Here is a 25168-nt window from a genome sequence, read left to right as displayed (position 1 = left end):
TGTACACGTCCCGGATAAATAAGTGTATTATATCGTTAATAGCTATCTTCAATATTAACTCGGGACTGGATTTTATAGTTTGCTAATAAAGAGTTTAATAACTGATTTTCGGGATCAATTTCCAGCTTTGTCATCGCTTCTCATTAACATGCACAATAGGAAACGCCCACTTCGCCGTGTCTGGCTGGTGCTCTCACAGGCATGCACTTAGACTGGCTGGTACTATGTGTATCTTTCCTCCGGGCCACAATGGACGGATGTTTAGTCACCCAACACACGGGCATCGTATTTCTCACGTGTGCATTTTACAACACACGTCCACTTCGGATCAGGAGAGACGAGAACTAGCGACACAGAGGAAAACATCGAACACATGTTGGCGATATCCGAACATTTCCCTCCGACTGGCATGACGACATCGGGGCGCTCGCTATGGACGATATTGACAGGTATGTAGCTATAGACCATTACTAGATATGAACGTTTCATGTGATTTTCATGTGCAGAAAAGGTCAGATATATCACAGATCTATATCCAGGTTTACGGGTGTATTAACTATCTACGGATATAATGTGTGCCTGACGTGTATGGATTAGACAGGGGAATTATTTGTATAGATTGTGTAAAATCTCGTTAAATCGGCATAATTATACTACCATATAAGGTAAAAACATTTCTGATAAGAATCACGCCAGACCGAATTGGACAGCCAGACATAAATGTGAAAATGCATGAAATATTCAGACAGAATTTCCAAACGGCAGTAATGTTTTGTTTGTCCTACAATGACATGAAATAACTTATACACTGGGTCTAAAAAGACATCTACTTCTATCACAACATCACTTACATACAGAAAACCTTGTCGAATACACTTCACAAATGTCATAGGTTTTATATCGAACCACAATATTAAACAGCAGTGTGTTTCTATGGAGGAGCAGTGTAATCCGTACCAGGGATATCGATTATAAAAGTATAGTCCTTTGTTACGATGTAGCAGATGTAATCAGGGCGCACATTGACACTACTATCGAGGGCAATGCTTTTTGGCAAATGATGTTACTATTGTACACCTAAATCGGATTGGTTTCTCCACACTCTCAGACATTTGCTTTGTCTCAAACCAACCAAGAGTAGTGAAAGGCATGCATTCACATATGCATCACTGTGAATCAAATAACAATTAATTAACCCAAAACACAATGAGTGGAATGTCAGGCAAGGCGAGAAGAAGCCATCTTGGCACTCAGGATGAGAGATTTAGGCGATCATGGATTTTTGTGAAGCTTATTTACCCTGGTGGACAATGCTGTGTAATTTTAGTTGATAGTATGACCTAGTTCTGTCCTGATACACATCAGTAATAATGCCCGGCGTTCCTGGAAATAAACAAGATGGAACACATTTTGGAGGAATATCAAGTGTTAGCTTAGTAACAATACATTTTGACCCTTATGCCAATCGTTAATAAAGAAGAAAGAAACGCTTTGGAGAAATACCACACTATGTAGGAAGGCTTAGATTCGAAAGTTAAATAATTGTGACAACATATTACCGGTATGACCCCTTTACCGAATATAAGACAGAAGGGTTATATTCGGAAGTGAGATAATTGTGATAATTCAATTTTACTTAGATTTTAACCCTACGGAGAACAACAATAGATTTAGGGTGAATGACAAGAGTTAGCCGTAAGTCATCTGATACTGTATCACCAAAAGTGTAGATTTTTTTTATGAAGAAATGACCCTTTTCTTTCGTCTATAAACAATGATATAAATTACTCAGAGTGACATTTACTAGGCTTTTCGGAATGTCAATATATTAGTAAATGGTTAGCTTTGGTACTGAGATCTGTAGGACGTCATGATATATACAGATAAATAGACAGACCGACAGAAAGACAGAAGGGTTAGCATCAGTTGTGAGATTTTCGTAACAATACAGTTTGACCCATATGCCAAACGTTAATAAAGAAGAAAGAAACGCTTTGGAGAGATATCACACTATGAAAGAAGGGTTAGCTTCGGTAGTGAGATAATTGTGTCAATATATCATGACCCCTTTGCCGAATATTAATAAATTAAAGAAGGGTTTAGTTTTGGTAGTGAGATAATTGTGACTATATATATTATTACCCCTTTGCCCAATGTTAATATATAAAAGAAGGGTTACCTTCAGTTGAGAGGTTTTCAGGACATTATAATCCCAGTGCTATTTTTGGCACATGGTTTCCTTTTATCGGATTTATATTGAATCCCAAACAGACTCGCTTCTGTTAGTATTCCATACCTCAAAGGAAACAGACATCAGCGTTACTGTGTAATCAGTGCAGGGTCTGTTTAACACCTGGTTTGTGATACAATATACCAGCTAAGTACAGATAATACCTATATCATTCCTCAAGCTTTAGTATACCACAGTCTTATCGTCGATGACGAGTTCTAGATGGACGAAACAGTTGTATGATATAGATTAATATGCAAATATCTACAAATAGATACTGTATGTATTAACGTTTTTTTTTTTTTTAATTTAAAGTGATATTCACTTGTGTGCAATTCGTACAATTATTCTTTCAATATAATATTCTGCTTTCCCCAATGTCTGAAAATGATAAGAATATTCAAGCTTTTTCAATATTTTTAAAACACAGTCAAACTTCATTATCTCACGCTCTGACAACTCGTATATATATGTATATTCTCAGTTATCTCGAACACACAGGGATATCTCGAAGACTTTTTCCATCCCCGTCCCCTCCTCACAACTTCGAACAAACGAATTTAGACTGCCTAATGCTGTTTTTATCTACAAAAGAAGTCAATTTCGAATTGGGATATTTATGAAAATTAATACCAACGAACGACAGTCAAATAAAACTTCATTTTCTGTATTTCAATGATGACGTCATGCAATTAGACAAAAGCATTGACGTCTATTTTTTAACCTGTGTTAAACCATTACACGGATCACATCCCGTAAATAAAGATTAAACACGTCATTATAACGCGGACAAAAGCTATACTCTAAGCTAATTCAATAAGAAAACAAAACACAACAGAAAGCATAATACGATAGCCAAGCTACTGAATTATGGAATAGCAGGAAAGCTCATTTATCCTGTGGGCAGTCTAGACACTGTGTGGGCAGTTTTTTATCCTGTGGGCAGTCTAGACAACGTGTGGGCAGTCTTTTATCCTATGGGCAGTCTAGACAACGTGTGGGCAGTCTTTTATCCTGTGGGCAGTCTAGACAACGTGATGGCAGTCTTTTATCCTGTGGGCAGTCTAGACAACGTATGGACAGTCTATTATCCTGTGGGCAGTCTAGACAACGTGTTGGCAGTTTATTATTCTGTGGACAGTCTAGACTACGTGTAGGCAGTTTATTATCCTGTGGGCAGTCTAGACAACGTGAGGGTAGTCTTTTATCCTGTGGGCAGTCTAGACAACGTATGGGCAGTCTTTTATCCTGTGGGCAGTCTAGACAACGTATGGACAGTCTATTATCCTGTGGGCAGTCTAGACAACGTATGGACAGTCTATTATCCTGTGGGCAGTCTAGACAATGTGTTGGCAGTTTATTATCCTGTGGGCAGTCTAGACAACGTGTTGGCAGTTTATTATCCTGTGGACAGTCTAGACAACGTGTAGGCAGTTTATTATCCTTTGGGCAGTCTAGACAACGTGAGGGTAGTCTATTATCCTGTGGGCAGTCTAGACAACGTGTGGTAAGCCAGGGCAGGATTGTTAGTATAACACAGGACATGACAATTCCGGTATATGATAATTTGTATGTATGGTGAGGATAAATAGCATGTGATTCGTATTAACTGGTACTTATAGTGTTGTTATAAACAGTAAGAGGTCGTTTATACATATACACAGTACCGATATACTCAGGACTATCAGATAAACCCTAGGGTACTGGTATGGATGACGCTAGCAAATAATGCACATATCAAAATACATACCACAAATAACTCGTGTGTAATGCATTTATGCTGTATCAGAAATGGTAAATTTAATACACTTCATGTAAATATATATGGTACATGTATACTGTATGTTACCAGAGATTGTACAGAACTTGCCTAGTTAATGGCATGTCAATTCCGGAATACATACAGCATATATGGCTAGAAATCGTATATAACCACACTAATAGATGCTTCGCGTGAATTAGTTATGATTGGGTCCACTTAGCAATCAAAAAGAGAAATGAAATATTAACATTTATATGGAGGGGTGACCAAATCCCATAATTGTTGGTTTGTTTAGTTTTTTGGGTTTTTTTTTTTGTAGATAGATGAATTTTAAATCAAACGATTAATAACCCTGTAAGTGTTCTGTACATCAACTGTAACACAAACTATATAGAGGTATTGATACAATATATTTATACGTACACCAATGTACATGAGCTAATAAGTGTACTAATAAGTAGGAAGCATTTGATAGTTCGACTGTAAGTTAACTACATCATTTCATACCTATTACTTATATATGAATAATAATAAATAACAAAATATTTTATTTACGTGTCACACATATTTTACAACATTTTTTCACAGAACTCAACAAACATATTTGTAAAACATGCCCAGCTAAATTTGACTTACGAGACACTTAAGGTCCAGAACATATTATTGTACATGGACATGGAAAATATAGAACCTATATACGAGGGTGGGAGAAGTGCAAGTGTGGTTTGGCCAATCCCTACCGACAGGTTCCACAACCCCCAACCTCGTCATCATAACATCAATTTAATAAACTATAAAATACAATACTTTACAGAATATTTGTGCTAAATACAATGATGAAGGAAGAGCGATAGTGGTTGGGGAGCCCCCTCCCGACAAGTCGCCATACCATCACTAATGCATCAATTGGAACACATTAGTTACAGATATAATACAGATAAAACACATAATATGTAGCAATTGTATCACAGTCAACAACATCTCATTTTCATAAAAAGGAAGATTGACCGAGCTAAAAGGGGTTTCAGCGATTCCTTATTCATAATAAAAATAAATTTATCTTTGCAATTCATGGAAACAAATGAATCATCTAAAATACTTGCTATCGCAAAAAGAGGAACTCAAAGATCAGAATAAAAATTACATTCACATAAAAAATGGATTTCGTTTTCTACTTTAAAATTACAAAATTGACACAACCTATTATTTAATGGGATGATAGGACGTGTAAATCTACCCGTCTCTATTTGGAGCGGTAAGCTGTCACTTCTTAACTTAAGCTAATAAACTACGGTGTCATCTTGGTATTAAACTAGTGGCGTGAGACTCTGGTCTTAAATCTGTTTTTTAAATAATCGGTACGTTCTTAACTTATTTCCGTTCGTGTTATCTTTATCATACAAGAGGCCGGAAAACCACACCTCTTCATCAACTTGGCGCACTTTTTATTTGATTTTTAACATAACGGATTTGGTTGATTCATTTTTAATATTTGTGATACCAGCTAGCTTTTTAGCTCTTGAATCCCATGATTTGCCTTTCCTTAAAGACCAACGATCTACAACTGATGAAATATCTCAGTGTACCACGCCATGATCGTCCTTAACCTCGAAAGGGATAGTAGATTTTCTGTCCCTAGCGATACCTATTTAACCTATTTCTTTCCAGAAATCTCTACTATTAGTTTTGTTTAATAATTAATCATTTAGATCAAATTGGTTTTTCTCCATTTCACTTTTAAAAAAAGACTTGAAAATCTTCATTAGCTTTGTCTATATTATTTATACAATTTATTATCTATACTATTAATAGTTTTTTAAAACCAATGGCTGAATGTCACTATTAACCAAAAAATCATCCGGAATTCTCTTTGCATTAATATTTTTTAGTGCACTTCTTCAAAGTTTCCTCATTAATTTTTGGCTGTTTTGTTCCCATTTCAGAAGTTGGAATGAGTATAATGCTTTCCAAATATGAGTGATCGGGAATTTTTCAGGCATAACAATGTTCAAGCTACTAATCAAATCGGTCATTGTATGCACTTTAAAATTCTCAAAAATGTGAAGTTGGTCATGAGGTGCCAACATGTAGTCAACAACTGATTTACCTTTGGTAGAGATACATGTGTAGTCATTTGAACCAATTCTGCAATTAAGAACACAAATATAACAATCTATACAAAAATCCAAAAATGTATCTCCATAACCATTGACAACAGTATCTATGTGTATATATACAGCAGTTAAAGTCAACTAAATGCTGTGAGTAACTTAACATATTACAATGCATTATCATAATTTTGGTAATTCCACGGGAGATTGTGCATATTTAAATTTTAAACACTAAAAGGTACATTTATTGACTTCTTATTGACTAATTATTAATCCTTTAGAACAGCGTAGTTAAAACTTCTCTTCCTTATTAAATTAGAATTTTTAAAGTATATCTCATAAAATGTTTTATTGATAGATGTACAAAAATATTTACATGGTAAAAATGGGGTGTCCTATTCCCCATTAGGTGTTTCAAGGTATACATTGTATTTTTTTTCTATAAATGTAGATTAGATATCAATATAACAAAGCTTCCTAATACACATATTCATACTACATTAACGAAAATAATACAATATATTTTGTTTGTGTATATAATAATACAAACTTGATGACAACATATCCATGTTGGTATGAGTCAGAAGTGTATGTAACTACTCGGGCTCCGTTAGAGTCTTTGTTACAGTGGTGAGTAGGTAACTCTGTACAGCTACAAACGCTAGCTTGTTTGTAACTAATTGACGAGAATCATTACCAAAAAGTAAAGTCCAATCTGTACTACGTTATAAAAACAACACGACACAAACATCAATCATTACCAAAAAGTAATACTTCTAATATACAGTGTTGCTAAAGAACAGCCCATGTAGGCGTCGTCTGAAGACATCATGTATGTTACATTTCATCTAATACTGGGTACTAGTATTCTTGTCAACCTGACCTCATAGTTGGCAAATACATGGACTAGGGAACTGCACTTCAGTACATGATATAAAATTCAACCTTACGGATTACAGAACTGAGGCACTGAAGTGCTTTTAGCTTATCAGATGTCAATGTAGAATCTCTTAGGAGAAAGAAATGGATTTCTCATTGATAACACACGGGAAATACTTGCTTACAAAACGAGTTTTTGTTCTAGATTGGAGAAAAGTTCTGGTCGAAGTAGAACATGAATTCAATAAATATTCAAATGCACTAGTATATTGAGAGATGATTTTATACAAATAGGAAATTGTATGATTTCCTCTCATCCAAAAATAATTATCAAAACTGCTTCAAACACGTTAAAAGTGTGAAAGAGCACTCTGGGAAATAGAATGATCTAAATCAGCCCAAACAATTCGAACATATAGAAAGTGTGTGGTACATTAGTCATATATTCCAATCAAATTGGTAAAATTAAACATTGTTTATATTCCGACCTAATTGCAAAATTAATCATTAAGACATGGAATAGAAGAATGCACCAATCTTAGGAACTTTACAAATACTATTTTACTGTGTTGTGTATCAGGGTAATGTAAAAGTAATGTACTTTCACTTTAGTAGGTAAATGTTAATGTATAAATCGGTGTATAGTGTAGATACGCTCTAAACTAGACAGGTGGGGAAAATACGAAACTATCACTGGAACATAGTTGTGTGCACTTATATACACAATAAGAGCTGATCTTTGGACGTGTTATCTAAATATCGAAAGTCCATATTACAAGTGAATATTTGTATATTCGGACTAAGTCAGTGCATATCACTTACCGTTATTTACTTGCCAAACTACTTGTATATGAACGAGGACTTTTGTAGATATGACATACAGTGTACATATGTTGGCCCTCTCAAATTAGGGGCCGCGGTGGCCGAGTGGTTAAGGTGTCCCGACACTTTAACGCTAGCCCTCCACCTCTGGGTTGCGAGTTCGAAACCTACGTGGGGCAGTTGCCAGGTACTGACCGTAGGCCGGTGGTTTTTCTCTGGGTACTCCGGCTTTCCTCCACCCCCAAACCTGGCACGTCCTTAAATGACCCTGGCTGTTAATAGGACGTTAAACAAAACAAACAAACCAAACCAAACTCTCAAATTAGCGTATTTTGAAATATTAAACAGAATAGCGAAATGTTGGAATGGCACTTCCAACCTTTTCTGTATAGAAAAGTGTAAAGAAAGTGTAATCAGCGCAATCATTCCAGCTTAGAAATAGGTTTACCTCTGAATACAATGTATGCTTGTAGGATCAGGAATCTATATAATTATTACTCTGTTCTAAGTATCAGCTGTTTACTAGATAGAAACGAAAATCAATCACACCGTATTCACGGTTCACGGTTTTCTAACAAGGAATATATTCAATCGACTTGTATTTTCAATTGTTCCTATGTTTGTATTCCTTAGGCTTTGGTTAATTTAAGTTGTTCATGCCGTTGTCTTTCCTCTTTGCGTCTTTAGTTTGCTTTCTCTCAGTTTCTGAAGAAGGGCTCTGTGTAAGGTATCTTGTGTTTTAATGTTAGGTCTCTCCCATTCCTGTTTTTGTGTCTCCCTGAGTATTTGTGCCTCTTTTGTCCTTGCCCGATCTCTGTTGAATCTCCCTGGAAGCTGTAATGGTGTTCTTTTTGTGTCTCCCTGAGTATTTGTGCCTCTTTTGTCCTTGCCCGATCCCCTTATACCGTTGAACCTCCCCAATTGCTGTATTGGTGTTTCTTTTGTTCTGTCATCTCTTCAGTTCCAGCTAGTCCATTTGGTGTTTTGAGTATTTGACCGAGGATCATGGTTTGGTAGGTATGTTATAACAACTTAAAGCAGAAACTGAAACTGATTCAAACATATTAAGGTCACACCATGTTGGAAAAAGAAATAAGCATGTACTTTCCGATATTAAATCATTCTATGTATATGTGACGAAAAAAAATAACATGTCGCCGGAATGTCTCGGCTAAAAAGTATATGTTACATTGTTACAGTGAGTGTGTCCCTGATGTGTGCTTACTCCGTCAAATTGGATTGTCAGGAGATGGAAGCGTGTACAGACAAGCTTAGAGGCATGAATCACACTATCAGCAATCGTGTGGGGACAAGTCAAATGATCAAAACCTGCATGTAAGTAGGCATTACATCAATTAAGTACTACAGTAGTCCTTGATATTTACCAAAATACCATAAAACTGAATATCATTACCGTAACGTAGTAACACCAATTATTTTCCTACTTACCCAAGATATAACCAATGAGATATGCTTAATGATACCACATGTGGTATTTTCGCTGAAGTGAGACTTATCGAGATGACAGTTCCCAATAATGAACAATGCTATTTCAGATTAAAACCAATGAAAATATCCGATACATTTCAATTATATTACCAATCAAAAAGCTTGAGAGATGTGTTCGGCATTAATATTGATTGTGAAGTCATTGAAATCGGTCGCTAAAAAGGAGACCCCATTCACGATGAAATATGTTTTTAAACTTATTAAGTTTTAAATACGCTTACCAGCAAAATATTCAGTATTCCTCTATTCTTTATTTTAGTCAGCTTACACAGAACTTCCCAACGTGCTTCGAACCGGCTAAAAAGACATGTGGACTAAAGTTTGATGATACCATTCCATACAGGCTTCTTTATTATAATACAAAGGATTCGTGTAATAAAGGTAGGGTTTACATCATACGTCATTAGACAAGGTGACATTGACTTCACACATATACCTATTAGATACAGGTATCATTGACGTCACATATATACCTATTAAATACAGGTATCATTGACGTCATATAGATACCTATTAAATACAGGCAATATTGACGTCACATATATACCTTTTAAATACAGGTAACATCGACGACACATAGAAACACATCTTAAAAAATAACAATGACGTCATATAGATAACCATTAAAAACGGTAACATTGACGTCACAAATATACCCATAAAGTACAGTTAACATATATGTCGCACAGACGTCCATTAAATACAGGTAACATTAACATCGAATATATACCTATTATTATATATACCATCCTAACAAAGTAACGAATTCTGATACCATTAATATCATCACCTTTTGATAACAAGCAATGTGTTTAGAAAGATAAAAACAATGCATGCTAAAATAAATAGTTTTTTTTTCAGTTTTAAAATCTTTTTATTTATCCTTTTGCATATTATAAGTACATGAAATACATAGAAAAAACATCAATTATAGATACAGTTTTACAGCAGCACAACATCATTTTTTGGGAAGAGCATCAAGGGTGACAATGATTTGGTATACATAATAGTAACATTTTAGAAAATGCGTACATGTATATATATTGAAACAATGTTTAATGGCTAATAGAAATAAAGCATGTATTGAACAATTTAGATAAAGATGTACCAGTTAGTATGTATATGCCAAACTGTCCTCTTCACAGTGGGCCTGTTCTAAAGCACGTTTATCGTCGATGCTATATGGGTATGCAGAAGTCCCTGGCTTTGGTAGTAATTATAACATTATCATAATAATCGTCATGCAGGATATCTATCTCACAACTATTTGCATTGCTTTACAGGCTGTCCTATATTCCAGCCCCTCTTAAACTGTGAGACAAAGGTGGCATACGTGGATCTAAGCACAGACAAAAACAAATATTGTAGGTAAGTGACCACTGCTAGTATCGTTGGTACCATGAATGCCATTCATAACCACGTTTCTTTATTACCGTGAATACCAATATTTCCCCTCCAGATTTTGAAATGTCTTTCGACCTACTATATGGACCCTCCATCAGCAACACTTTTAGGTACTTGGTTCCACTGACGAGGCCTGAGACACGCACAGTTTAATTCAATTTGGCTCTACTTTATCTCTCAATTTGTAAGTGATGATACCTTTGTTTATCTTTTCTAAAACCTGTTGACGACCTGTCTCTGTTCCCATGGATACCATTCTTCTTGAAACGTGTATTTTTATCATAAATAGCCCTAAACCCCATGTTTGTATAAACAGATTTACTCATTCATACAGTCTGTAACTCACAATAAATAAACAACTACACTACAATCTTTTTAAAATCACCGACACAATGTGGCTTCATTAGCATAAAGAAATATATATCCACATACTACCTCTCCGTGATATATATTACTGACTACATATTCTTTTTTAATTGCAGATCATACATTGAAAGTATGGAGTGCCTTGAAACTACTTTAGTAAACATAACATGTTCCTATGGTGAGCAGACGAGTGCCTACATCCTAGACACAGTTTACGATCAGAGCTCGCGACAGTTCGGAGACGGAGTGTGTATGGCGGGTAAGTTATATAGTACTAGTAATCAGGAGAATCACACTGACACTGTATAGTATAACAATGTACCTTTGTAATCAGGAGACTGAGACAGTATAGTATAACAATGTACCTTTGTAATCACGAGACTGAGACAGTATAGTATAACAATGTACCTTTGTAATCAGGAGACTGAGACAGTATAGTATAACAATGAACCTTTGTAATCAGGAGACTGAGACAGTATAGTATAACAATGTACCTTTGTAATCAGGAGACTGAGACAGTATAGTATAACAATGTACCTTTGTAATCAGGAGAATCACACTGAGACAGTATAGTATAACAATGTACCTTTGTAATCGGGAGACAGAGACAGTATATTATAACAATGTACCTTTGTAATCAGGAGACTGAGACAGTATAACAATGTAGCTTTGTAATCAGGAGACTGAGACAGTATAGTATAACAATGTACCTTTGTAATCAGCAGACTGAGACAGTATAGTATAACAATGTACCTTTCTAATCAGGAGACTGAGACAGTATAGTATAACAATGTACCTTTGTAATCAGCAGACTGAGACAGTATAGTATAACAATGTACCTTTGTAATCAGGAGACTGAGACAGTATAGTATAACAATGTACCTTTGTAATCAGGAGACTGAGACAGTATAGTATAACAATGTATCTCTGTAATCAGGGGACTGAGACAGTATAGTATAACAATGTACCTCTGTAATCAGGAGACTGAGACAGTATAGTATAACAATGTACCTTTGTAATCGGGGGACTGAGACAGTATAGTATAACAATGTAGCTTTGTAATCGGGAGACTGAGACAGTATAGTATAACAATGTACCTCTGTAATCAGGAGCCTGAGACAGTATAATATAACAATGTACCTCTGTAATCAGGAGACTGAGACAGTATAGTATAACAATGTACCTTTGTAATCAGGAGACTGAGACAGTATAGTATAACAATGTACCTCTGTACTCAGGAGACTGAGACAGTATAGTATAACAATGTACCTCTGTAATCAGGTGACTGAGACAGTATAGTATAACAATGTACCTTTGTAATCAGTAGACTGAGACAGTATAGTATAACAATGTACCTCTTTAATCAGGAGACTGAGACAGTATAGTATAACAATGTACCTCTGTAATCAGGGGACTGAGACAGTATAGTATAACAATGTACCTTTGTAATCAGGAGACTGAGACAGTATAGTATAACAATGTACCTTTGTAATCAGGAGACTGAGACAGTATAGTATAACAATGTACCTTTGTAATCAGGAGACTGAGACAGTATAGTATAACAATGTATCTCTGTAATCAGGGGACTGAGACAGTATAGTATAACAATGTACCTCTGTAATCAGGAGACTGAGACAGTATAGTATAACAATGTACCTTTGTAATCGGGGGACTGAGACAGTATAGTATAACAATGTATCTCTGTAATCAGGGGACTGAGACAGTATAGTATAACAATGTACCTCTGTAATCAGGAGACTGAGACAGTATAGTATAACAATGTACCTTTGTAATCAGGAGAATCACACTGAGACAGTATAGTATAACAATGTACCTTTGTAATCGGGAGACAGAGACAGTATATTATAACAATGTACCTTTGTAATCAGGAGACTGAGACAGTATAACAATGTAGCTTTGTAATCAGGAGACTGAGACAGTATAGTATAACAATGTACCTTTGTAATCAGCAGACTGAGACAGTATAGTATAACAATGTACCTTTGTAATCAGGAGACTGAGACAGTATAGTATAACAATGTACCTTTGTAATCAGCAGACTGAGACAGTATAGTATAACAATGTACCTTTCTAATCAGGAGACTGAGACAGTATAGTATAACAATGTACCTTTGTAATCAGGTGACTGAGACAGTATAGTATAACAATGTACCTTTGTAATCAGGAGACTGAGACAGTATAGTATAACAATGTACCTTTGTAATCAGGAGACTGAGACAGTATAGTATAACAATGTACCTTTGTAATCAGGAGACTGAGACAGTATAGTATAACAATGTATCTCTGTAATCAGGGGACTGAGACAGTATAATATAACAATGTACCTCTGTAATCAGGAGACTGAGACAGTATAGTATAACAATGTACCTTTGTAATCAGGAGACTGAGACAGTATAGTATAACAATGTACCTCTGTACTCAGGAGACTGAGACAGTATAGTATAACAATGTACCTCTGTAATCAGGTGACTGAGACAGTATAGTATAACAATGTACCTTTGTAATCAGTAGACTGAGACAGTATAGTATAACAATGTACCTCTGTAATCAGGAGACTGAGACAGTATAGTATAACAATGTACCTCTGTAATCAGGGGACTGAGACAGTATAGTATAACAATGTACCTTTGTAATCAGGAGACTGAGACAGTATAGTATAACAATGTACCTTTGTAATCAGGAGACTGAGACAGTATAGTATAACAATGTACCTTTGTAATCAGGAGACTGAGACAGTATAGTATAACAATGTACCTTTGTAATCAGGGGACTGAGACAGTATAGTATAACAATGTACCTCTGTAATCAGGAGACTGAGACAGTATAGTATAACAATGTACCTTTGTAATCGGGGGACTGAGACAGTATAGTATAACAATGTATCTCTGTAATCAGGGGACTGAGACAGTATAGTATAACAATGTACCTCTGTAATCAGGAGACTGAGACAGTATAGTATAACAATGTACCTTTGTAATCGGGAAACTGAGACAGTATAGTATAACAATGTACCTTTGTAATCGGGGGACTGAGACAGTATAGTATAACAATGTACCTTTGTATTCAGGGGACTGAGACAGTATAGTATAACAATGTACCTTTGTAATCGGGGGACTGAGACAGTATAGTATAACAATGTACCTTTGTAATCGGGGGACTGAGACAGTATAGTATAACAATGTACCTTTGTAATCAGGGGACTGAGACAGTATAGTATAACAATGTACCTTTGTAATCAGGAGACTGAGACAGTATAGTATAACAATGTACCTTTGTAATCGGGAAACTGAGACAGTATAGTATAACAATGTACCTTTGTAATCGGGGGACTGAGACAGTATAGTATAACAATGTACCTCTGTAATCAGGAGACTGAGACAGTATAGTATAACAATGTACCTCTGTAATCAGGAGACTGAGACAGTATAGTATAACAATGTACCTTTGTAATCGGGGGACTGAGACAGTATAGTATAACAATGTAGCTTTGTAATCGGGAGACTGAGACAGTATAGTATAACAATGTACCTCTGTAATCAGGAGCCTGAGACAGTATAATATAACAATGTACCTCTGTAATCAGGAGACTGAGACAGTATAGTATAACAATGTACCTTTGTAATCAGGAGACTGAGACAGCATAGTATAACAATGTACCTCTGTACTCAGGAGACTGAGACAGTATAGTATAACAATGTACCTCTGTAATCAGGTGACTGAGACAGTATAGTATAACAATGTACCTTTGTAATCAGTAGACTGAGACAGTATAGTATAACAATGTACCTTTGTAATCAGGAGACTGAGACAGTACAGTATAACAATGTACCTTTGTAATCAGGAGACTGAGACAGTATAGTATAACAATGTACCTTTGTAATCAGGAGACTGAGACAGTATAGTATAACAGTGTACCTTTGTAATCAGGTGACTGAGACAGTATAGTATAACAATGTACCTTTGTAATCAGTAGACTGAGACAGTATAGTATAACAGTGTACCTTTGTAATCAGGAGACTGAGACAGTATAGTATAACAATGTACCTCTGTAATCAGGGGACTGAGACAGTATAGTATAACAATGTACCTCTGTAATCAGGGGACTGAGAAAGTATAGTATAACAATGTACCTTTGTAATCAGGAGATTGAGACAGTATAGTATAACAATGTATCTTTGTAATCAGGAGACTCTCACAGTATAGTATAACAATGTACCTCTGTAATCAGGAGACTGAGACAGTATAGTATAACAATGTACCTCTGTAATCAGGGGACTGAGACAGTATAGTATAACAATGTACCTTTGTAATCAGGAGACTCTCACAGTATAGTATAACAATGTACCTCTGTAATCAGGAGACTGAGACAGTATAGTATAACAATGTACCTTTGTAATCAGGAGACTCTCACAGTATAGTATAACAATGTACCTCTGTAATCAGGAGACTGAGACAGTATAGTATAACAATGTACCTTTGTAATCAGGAGACTGAGACAGTATAGTATAACAATGTACCTCTGTAATCAGGAGACTGAGACAGTATAGTATAACAATGTACCTCTGTAATCAGTAGACTGAGACAGTATAGTATAACAATGTACCTTTGTAATCAGGAGACTGAGACAGTATAGTATAACAATGTACCTTTGTAATCAGGAGACTGAGACAGTATAGTATAACAATATACCTTTGTAATGAGGAGACTGAGACAGTATAGTATAACAATGTACCTTTGTAATCAGGAGACTGAGACAGTATAGTATAACAATGTACCTTTGTAATCAGGTGACTCACACAGTATAGTATAACAATGTACCTTTGTAATCATCAGACTGAGACAGTATAGTATAACAATGTACCTTTGTAATCAGGAGACTGAGACAGTATAGTATAACAATGTACCTTTGTAATCAGGAGACTCACACAGTATAGTATAACAATGTACCTTTGTAATCAGGAGACTCACACAGTATAGTATAACAATGTACCTTTGTAATCAGGAGACTGAGACAGTATAGTATAACAATGTACCTTTGTAATCAGTAGACTGAGACAGTATAGTATAACAATGTACCTTTGTAATCGGGAGACTGAGACAGTATAGTATAACAATGTACCTCTGTAATCAGGAGACTGAGACAGTATAGTATAACAATGTACCTTTGTAATCAGTTGACTCACACTGTATATAGTATAACAATGTATAACAAAACCAACAGCAAACAACAAAAACAACAAAACAACAACAACAACAACGAGTAATAGAAATAGATCAAGAGTGACAGTAAAACTTGTAGCATAATAAACACCGGTGTGCCGGTGATCAGTTTAAATGAGAATATGAGACCAAGAGGGAATATTTAGCTGAAAATACGCGATGCCAAGAATGTTTTCTTTAATTTGAATAGAACGACAGAATTTGTCTCTGGGGCCTTAAAAGGCCCTAGAACTCGTGTACTAACGGTTTGAAGTAATACTTTTGATTGTTTCCATGAGAGTCACTATATAAATATAGTATTGGGATAATATTATATATCATTACATAAGAATACTACATGTAATGTAAATACCTGTTACACTATATTTATATCTCTAAATTGTTGTCGTCATTAAAATGACCGATAGTGTCGTCATAGGGTATTTAATGATATTCTGTTGTCTCTCTACAGCCAAAGACTGTACAGATGTTGACAATGCTGTGACGTCAGTGAAAGCATGTTTACTCCAATGGAACTCGACAAGAGATTATTCTGACAGGTACTCATTCATATATGTCTTGGTATGATTCGATAACAATTGTTTTTATAGAGTAGCGTGTCATAATCATATCAACAGTAAGAAAGGTACCAAATTTTGAAAGCAAGCATTAAGTATAATTTCCGTGAAATGTGTAAACCCACAGATGCTTAGTACATATGGCAAGACTAGGAACTCTCAAGAAGACCGAGTAGTGCATTTATAACTATCATAACTATATTATCACTTCTTATTACATGATTTACTTATTAATGTTTTCAATACTTTATTTGAATAGAGAAGTTATTGGTTTAAAACTTACGTCTTTTCCAGTGGAACCGATGCGTTAAAATCATGCGTTTCAAAGATAACCACATGCTCCGACGCCCTCAAGATGGTTCCCTATTTCGAAGAAAGTCTCATTGGAATTGACGTTACGGCTCGATTGACGACAGAAACACCAGAAACGTCATCTGCAGTAACCACAACAACAGCACCCATGACGTCATCAGTAAGGTCACCATCCTCCTCTACAAGTGAGTGAAAACGTTGATGGTTCATTCTGAGCATCGTTGACATGTTTCAGATTTGCGTGATTTGATTAACATCAATAACACACGTTATACAAAGTCTGGGAGTTTATTTATGTAATAAGAATTTACTTAAGAGAATGTGCTATATATTATGGTTGTAGTTTGCTGCATGATGTCTTCATGATATCCCAAGGCTTAACATATTAGTTTATCTCAGTGTTTTGTTGTTTTTGTTTGTTGTTTTTTAATTATTTACACTTTCTTCCCGGCATGGAGTAGCGTAATTTTGATAGTTCAGCAGTCGTACTCTTATAATTCACTTTTGCACGTGTATTGCACACAGATCAACTGCATGAAAAACGAACCTAACGGAATGGGGAGGTAACCGTCCATTACCGGTGCAACGTGGAAAGATGATCCCATCCGGGGAATGCTTTCCAGAGGGGTCACATTTACATGTTACACCGGAGTGAAATAATCCCGCTTAACACCACAAGGGTGCTTTAACGTTTAACACTTCGGAATGTCGGAATCAGAGATTTCACTTAATTTTATCACATGTTGTAAAAGTGGAAATTTCATCGTTTTTATCAAGGAATTCGCTGTTGAAAATGTATGCAACAAATAGTTCAGAATGGTTGAAGGATGCTTAATGATTTATCTTAATTTTGTAAGCACGAGAATTGTAGCTCCCCCAAAGATAACGGTTTACACTTTGTGTATGTGATATATTGTCGCCAAAATACATCCCCTACACACGTGTGTAAATTACATATGTGATACACATTGTTGACATAGCTGCACGATTACTGTCTTACACTTGACACTCACCAAGTGGGTATGACATACTGTAATAAGAGTTTACCTCGCGCTCTTGTCTACATTCGCACGGGCTTGATTAGGAATCGCTTTGAACTTGTGTGACAATATTGGATCCATAATCCATGACGTTTATTTATTTATTTATTTTTTCCTTTTTTCAAAGTCCAGTGACATTTTCGGCATGCAATATCGGCCGTCTTGTTTATTTTGCTGAATGTAAGCATTGTGCTACTCAGTACTTCTGCATGTATCACTGTAAATAAAGTGTGTTTTGCTAAAGCATGTTAATTTGTTTTGTTTATTCTACTCCAAACATCTCCGCATAAAAAACTGTAATAATACCGACATTGCGTTTCCAGTCGACACTTCCGTCCGGACATCAAATGCCACTCGACCCTATATTGAGGATGTTTTGACTAAAATATCCAGACAACCACTCGAAACTACAACGGCTACAACAAAAGGCACCACTATACTACCTGACCCAATTACGACTTCTTTCCGCCACGAAACGAGCAGTTCCCAAATGACGACATCTTCGAAACCCAAAACGAGCAGTTCTCCAACGAAGACATTTTCAAATCTCACAACGAGCAGCTCTCCAATGAAGACACCTACGGATACCACAAAAGGCATCTCTATACTGTCTGGCCCCATTACGACTTCTGTCCGCCACGAAACGAGCAGTTCCCAAATGACGACATCTTCAAATTTCAAAACAAGCAGTTCTTCGATTACGACATCTTTCACTGAAAAAACGAAGAGTTTTCAGAATGATATATTTTCAAATCCTAAATCAAGTATTTCTCCAGTAACCACATCTCCCAGCCACCAAACAAGCAATTCTCATTTTGAAATTACCTCTCAATCTATTGCATCAACAGAAAAGAATGACCCTCCCTCGAACAGAGGCTTTGTCATTCCAAAAGTTTCCGCCACACCAAGCCTTAAATTCACGGAATCGTCAACTGGTGGTGACAAAGATGACAGCGTTACTATGGAAACACAAAGTCACAGCAGCGTCGTGGAAATGGAAAGTTCAACTGTTCTGTCATCAGGACCAGCGTTCAGTGCAGAAGACGAAAATGAAGTAACACAGGATGCTGTTGTGAACACCTCACTCTTTTCGGCAGTCGTTGAAAATGAGATGACAACACCGTCCAGTGAACAACAAACTGCCAAGTCAGACCAAAATACTGTCACCGCTGGACTAGCGGACCGACAGAGCTACTCCGGGAATACACCCCCACGTGTCAATGACGGGATATCAGAGGAGGTGCATGAGAAAGTTCCCAGTTCCGTTCCAGGTGAATGCATTATTACTTGAATGTGTCTTGTAGTTGGATTTTGGTTGTATTAACACCTATACAGTATATATCTCGCTGTAAGTCTGCCTTGATAATCCTATAATATGCTTCTATATTCATGGTCGAACGTGTTTAACACATCAACTACGGTGTCATCTAACCAAAACATCAGCATTGCATGATTTGTCTATGACTATGGCATCACTTAACATATTAATCTCGTCCCTATTAGATTAGTCTGAAGATCGACATATCCTCGATTCGTCAGATTAATGGTAATCATGATTGTTCAAAAATCAATTATTTTGTTCATTGATAAATCGTCTATTATTTATTAGGATTTTTTAAAACTAAAGGCCCATTTTTAAAAAATAAGACGGAATTAATAAAACACTGTTTAATATGATACAGAAATAAGATTCTATATAAGGAATACGATAAGTGTTGAAGAAAGCAACATTATTTAAACATCCTCGGTTTGTTATCACCAGAGCCAACCAGAGTCTCGACAAGGCCTGTAAAAACATCAACCGTAGGAAGGGAGATAACTCGAACATTATATTCGTCAGGAAAGAGTCGGATTGAAACGACAACATCTAGATTACCTCTCAAATCGGAATCAGTTACAAGAATATCGACGGTAAAGTCAGACGTTCCTTCGACATCACTAACGTCAAAGACGACGACGTCACTTTCAAAAGGAGCCCACAGTGGTGACACTAACGGTAAGGTGATCTGCTATGGCATGATTTCGAAAAATATTCTTGGTAAAAAAATAGTGCTGTTTTTTCTCTCGATAGTTTTTTTGATGTTCTGTTAGTTACGGAGCAGACTCTCTGTCAATATTCTATGACACTTCTAGACCATGGAAGACATTGGCGTTTCGTTTAATATGAACGAGATGGATTAAATGATATGACGGTAGTTCGATTTGCATGCTTCACTGTAATTCGTTTTTGTAGAATCCTTTGCCGTTTTCCATCCTCTCCCTCCCTCACACATCCTGGAGGCGTGCGTTTTTTGTTTTTGTTGATGTATTTATTTATTTTTTATTGATGTTTCTCTGTATTTGTGTTTGTTTTAATTTACAATGGATTTCCGGTACATAGACCGGTTTGTACTCACTCGGAAAAAAATAATTTCAATAGAAAAATATTTTTGTGTGTTTTATATAATAATCTTGCATTTTCTAGACTATCACAGGAAACTGGCCTAAGAGTGCCCTCTAGTGCTGTAATATGTGTTGAGGCGGTACAATACTTTAGGTCAGAACGCCCTCTAGCAACTTAAATTTTCGATGTTGTTACAGGTGGGAGCACCCTACTCCACTCCAGAGCGCCCTCTAGCGACTGTTATATCTATTATCATGTTACAGGTGGCATCACCCTACTGGACTTCAGAGCTCCCTCTAGCGTCTTATATATGTGGTAATGTTACAGGTGGCAGCACCCTACGCCGGTCCAGAGCGCCCTCCAGGGACTTGTATTTGCGATTATTTCACAGCAGGCGGCACTCTAGTCCAGTCCAGAGCGCCCTCTAGCGACTATAATATATATGATGATGTTACAGGTGGCGACACCCTACTCAGTCCAGAGCGCCCTCTAGCGACTTATATTTGTGATTATGTTACAGGTGGTGCCACTCTACTCAGTCCAGATCGCCCTCTAGCGACTATAATATATATGATGATGTTACAGGTGGCGACACCCTACTCAGTCCAGAGCGCCCTCTAGCGATTTATATTTGTAATTATATGTTACAGGTGGTGCCATTCTAGTCCGGTCCAGAGCGATAATGTGGATTTTAGTAACTCTTGTATCTTACTTCTTCACGTGAATCTGTCTTGCGAACTTTGTGGATACGAGGAACGAATGAATCGAGTGTATGCTGAATGCTGATGGAAGAACGGATGGATCGAAGAGGATGAGTGTAAACTATATATGGATGATTGGTTGTAAAAGTTGATAAATATCTGTTTTGATTTTGAACTGATTAATTTTGATTATATCATCGGTAATTTCAGTAATAGTGCCGGTAAGTTAATTATATTTCCAATAAGTTACCAATGCTAGCTATCAGTATTCAGTATTATGGGTAATATTAATTGATACCGGTTATACCAATCGTAGCACCGGTATTTTTATTATATTGCCGGTAATATTGATATTTTGCAAAAAATTATTACGATTTTATTTTTGTAATTTCTTTAGTGTTTTTTTTTAAGTATACTAATATCGGGTTTAGTATTAATTGTGAGAAGAATCTGAAATATACATATGTTCATCGAGTGAATCACTACTGACCTGTGACCCTAACACGTGACCAGTGCATCGCTGACAAGTTAATTATCAATCAGTGTTGATCGATATAGAAATGTTGTATTGCTTTTTATAGTGTGGTGGAATGACCTGTCGTTTTGAAATTTGCGTGGGATATTTATATTAGGCGAGTGCATTTCCATGCTTAGTGAGTCCTAGAACACGCCCACGACGTAGTCAGGACTACTACTTCACATCACAAATATATAATAATGATATGAATAAATAATAGATTATTCTTTGTTCCGTATGTCAGATATGGCTTATAACATGCTATTAATAACGTTATACTGGTTAGCGCTGTCTGACTGTAGCAAACATTGTACGACCATCACCTGTTCTCATACATACATACATATATCGAACTTATATTGTTGTTTTACGATAAACCTTGTATCTACCTTCAGGTATGGCCTTACAATACACAAATTAACTGACAGATATAAAAAAAGCTGACCAATTAGATTAAAATGTCAATTTTCCAACAAGAAATGGACGTAGATTGACAGGTATTCCTAATTCATTTTTCTATTTTCACCCCTAATTACTACGCTATTTACATGTTAACACGCGCTGGTCTTAATTGGAAGTGGGATAAAAGTAACAAACAACCAGATCGGGACTTCTCTGAATTTGAGACACACGTTTTTATCCACTGCCCCATCTGGTGACCAGTTGTCACCCCCACCAACCTACTGTCCCTCATGTCTAATCGAGGTCATTGATACATATGACCTTTGAGTGTGTTTGTGCTTCATATGTGTGATTTAAATAAAATCGGCGTTCAACTAAGATGCAGGTATAGTCGCCAACACTCGGGAAACATCGTTCCTTTCCGTCGGGGATCAGATCTGTCGTCACTACTGATTAAGTTTACTCATGGCTGGACCTAAAAACTAACCATCGTCCAAACTTAACTGTAATACAGCGATAAATGTGTCCGAAATTTGAAGTTATCAAGAATCTATAGCTTAAATGCGAAGAGTACATGTAGCCGTGTGTCTGCAAACTGGGCTCCAACATGAAAAAATAACTTATTACAAAAGACTCAATTATTTCATTTTACGATTAAGACAGATATTGAAGGCCTAAATTATGAATTAAACTTAATTTAGACTTGAAGTAAAACGCATGATGATAGTAATGTATAGAACCCGGATGTACATACATGTATAGGTATACGATTCTGGATAAATAATCACGGCGGAGACGTGTGAGAATCGGCCACTAAGATAAAAGGGATGGTTTAATGAGTGACAACATTAATTGAACGACTTTATTTTAATTTGTGGATAACAGAAGTATGGTTACCAACAGAAAAATCAAAACAATTCATCCGAGATATGATATACAATATTCCATGTTTGTTGAAATAAAATATTGATCACTACTTCTTCATGTCTTAGCTTTTTTTTATCTTTTTTTTATGGTCTTATGCCACGCTTTGGCGAAAAAAAAGAAGTGAAAAACTCACTATTTTGTTAAATTCTAGTTCAATATCAAAATGTGATATTTATGAATGTAAGAAAAACTACCATCTATTTCTTCCAGCGTTAGTGTCCGGTTCACATATTTTACGTCATTCTATTCCAAGACTTTTCAAGAACTTAATATCGTCACATTCAAGGATTTTTCCAACACATTTTAGAGACAGTGATCGCTTATTGGTAAAATTGCACGTAACATTTGCAACAAAGAAAATTATTATAGCTCACGAGGGGCCACGATAGTTCAGCCGGTTAGGGAGCCGGTGACCGGCCGCGAATCCCCAGCTGAAGATCCGAGGTGCGCAGCACGTTTATAAGTCAGACCGATTATAGACCAATATATAAAGAATGGTTTGGAACTCCTCCGTCCTGCAAAAATTGGTCAATTTCATTCAAAATGTCGCAAACAGTTTACCAGAAAAGACTTTTCAACGGCGATAGTCTTAATCAAACGTTGAGATGGTAACCTTTAACATGACACCATGAAATCATACCTAAATAGTCTATTTCTATCACGCGCAGCCGCGACACTATGAAAAGTGATGACAAGTAATTTAGTTTGTTTTGACCTTATATTTGTTAACACCAAAGCCTGTAATTGTAGACAGCCACATTCGCTGTCTAGTGAATGTCCATTTTCGTTTGAAAAAGTTGTTCTCGAACCTGTCCGACTGAAGAAAATTCATCAGTTTTCAGAGTGTCGAAAATGCCCTACCAGACTCGGGTTGTGTTACTCGGGAAGCTGAGAAGGGCCAGTCTATACTTAGGGCTTTTTGGGGCCGTTAATGGGCCCCATTCCCAATTGGAATTATTTCATTTTAAAGGCAAATTCCCAAAATTTCCAGTTTACTCCTGAAAAAATCTTTCCCAATTCACCAATTTTCTTCCCAAAATGAGACAAAAAGGCCCCTTCCCAAACCAGTGAGAAAAAGCCCTGATTATTACTGTTATGGTTGTGTCCTTCTTCGCCCTAATTGCTCTGGATGACATACGACGGGCCTCCCGTAATGTCTTTCAATGAGACAATATATCGCTGTCCCTGATGACGGAGTTGATCCCGGATAGACAACATTTTAATGTCCCTGACGACGGAGTTGATCCCAGAGAGACAACATTTCACTGTCCCTGACGACGGAGTTGATCCCGGAGAGACAACATTTCCTTGTCCCTGACGACGGAGTTGATCCCAGAGAGACAACATTTCATTGTCCCTGACGACGGAGTTGATCCCAGAGAGACAACATTTCACTGTCCCTGACGACGGAGTTGATCCCGGAGAGACAACATTTCATTGTCCCTGACGACGGAGTTGATCCCAGAGAGACAACATTTCATTGTCCCTGACGACGGAGTTGATCCCAGAGAGACAACATTTCACTGTCCCTGGTGACGGATTTGATCCCGGACAGGCAACATTTCCTTGTCTGTGAGAACGGAGTTGATCCCGGAAAGACAACATTTCCCTGTCCCTGACGACGGTGTTGATCCAGGAGAGACAACATTTCCTTGTCCGTGAGAACGGAATTAATCCCGGACAGGCAACATTTCCTTGTCTGTGAGAACGGAGTTGATCCCGGATAGACAACATTTCCTTGTCCCTGACGACGGAGTTGATCCCGGACAGGCAACATTTCCTTGTCCGTGAGAACGGAATTGATCCCGGACAGGCAACATTTCACTGTCCCTGACGACGGAGTTGATCCCGGACAGGCAACATTTCCTTGTCCCTGACGACGGAGTTGATCCCGGACAGGCAACATTTCCTTGTCCCTGACGACGGAGTTGATCCCGGACAGGCAACATTTCCTTGTCCCTGACGACGGAGTTGATCCCGGAGAGACAACATTCCCTTGTCCCTG

At 36.9% G+C, this 25168-nt stretch overlaps 1 protein-coding gene across 1 annotated transcript; it reads left to right on the top strand.

Annotated features, from left to right (window-relative positions):
* The first annotated feature begins 220 nt into the window (after nucleotides 1–220).
* On the top strand, nucleotides 221–23216 carry LOC117332818 (cell wall protein DAN4-like). Its single transcript, XM_033891864.1, has 10 exons — nucleotides 221–449; nucleotides 9004–9139; nucleotides 9573–9694; nucleotides 10597–10681; nucleotides 11200–11342; nucleotides 16776–16863; nucleotides 17176–17378; nucleotides 18557–19504; nucleotides 19996–20229; nucleotides 21267–23216. The coding sequence occupies exons 1-10, from the start codon at nucleotides 374–376 to the stop codon at nucleotides 21338–21340; spliced, it is 2109 nt and encodes a 702-aa protein (XP_033747755.1). The 5' UTR covers nucleotides 221–373; the 3' UTR covers nucleotides 21341–23216.
* The last annotated feature ends 1952 nt before the right edge of the window (nucleotides 23217–25168 follow it).

This window comes from Pecten maximus, chromosome 8, assembly GCF_902652985.1.
Source record: "Pecten maximus chromosome 8, xPecMax1.1, whole genome shotgun sequence".
NCBI lineage: Eukaryota > Metazoa > Mollusca > Bivalvia > Pectinida > Pectinidae > Pecten > Pecten maximus.
Note: the sequence above shows the minus strand (reverse complement) of the source record. Positions and strands in the feature narration are given on the sequence as shown.

Bases quoted from the DNA above. Each gene is read 5' to 3' on its own strand.
- LOC117332818 (XM_033891864.1), top strand. From the start codon at position 374: ATGTTGGCGATATCCGAACATTTCCCTCCGACTGGCATGACGACATCG. The intron at 9,140-9,572 runs GTAAGTAGGCAT...TCTTTATTTTAG, and splicing joins CAAATGATCAAAACCTGCAT to TCAGCTTACACAGAACTTCC. The intron at 11,343-16,775 runs GTAAGTTATATA...GTCTCTCTACAG, and splicing joins AGACGGAGTGTGTATGGCGG to CCAAAGACTGTACAGATGTT.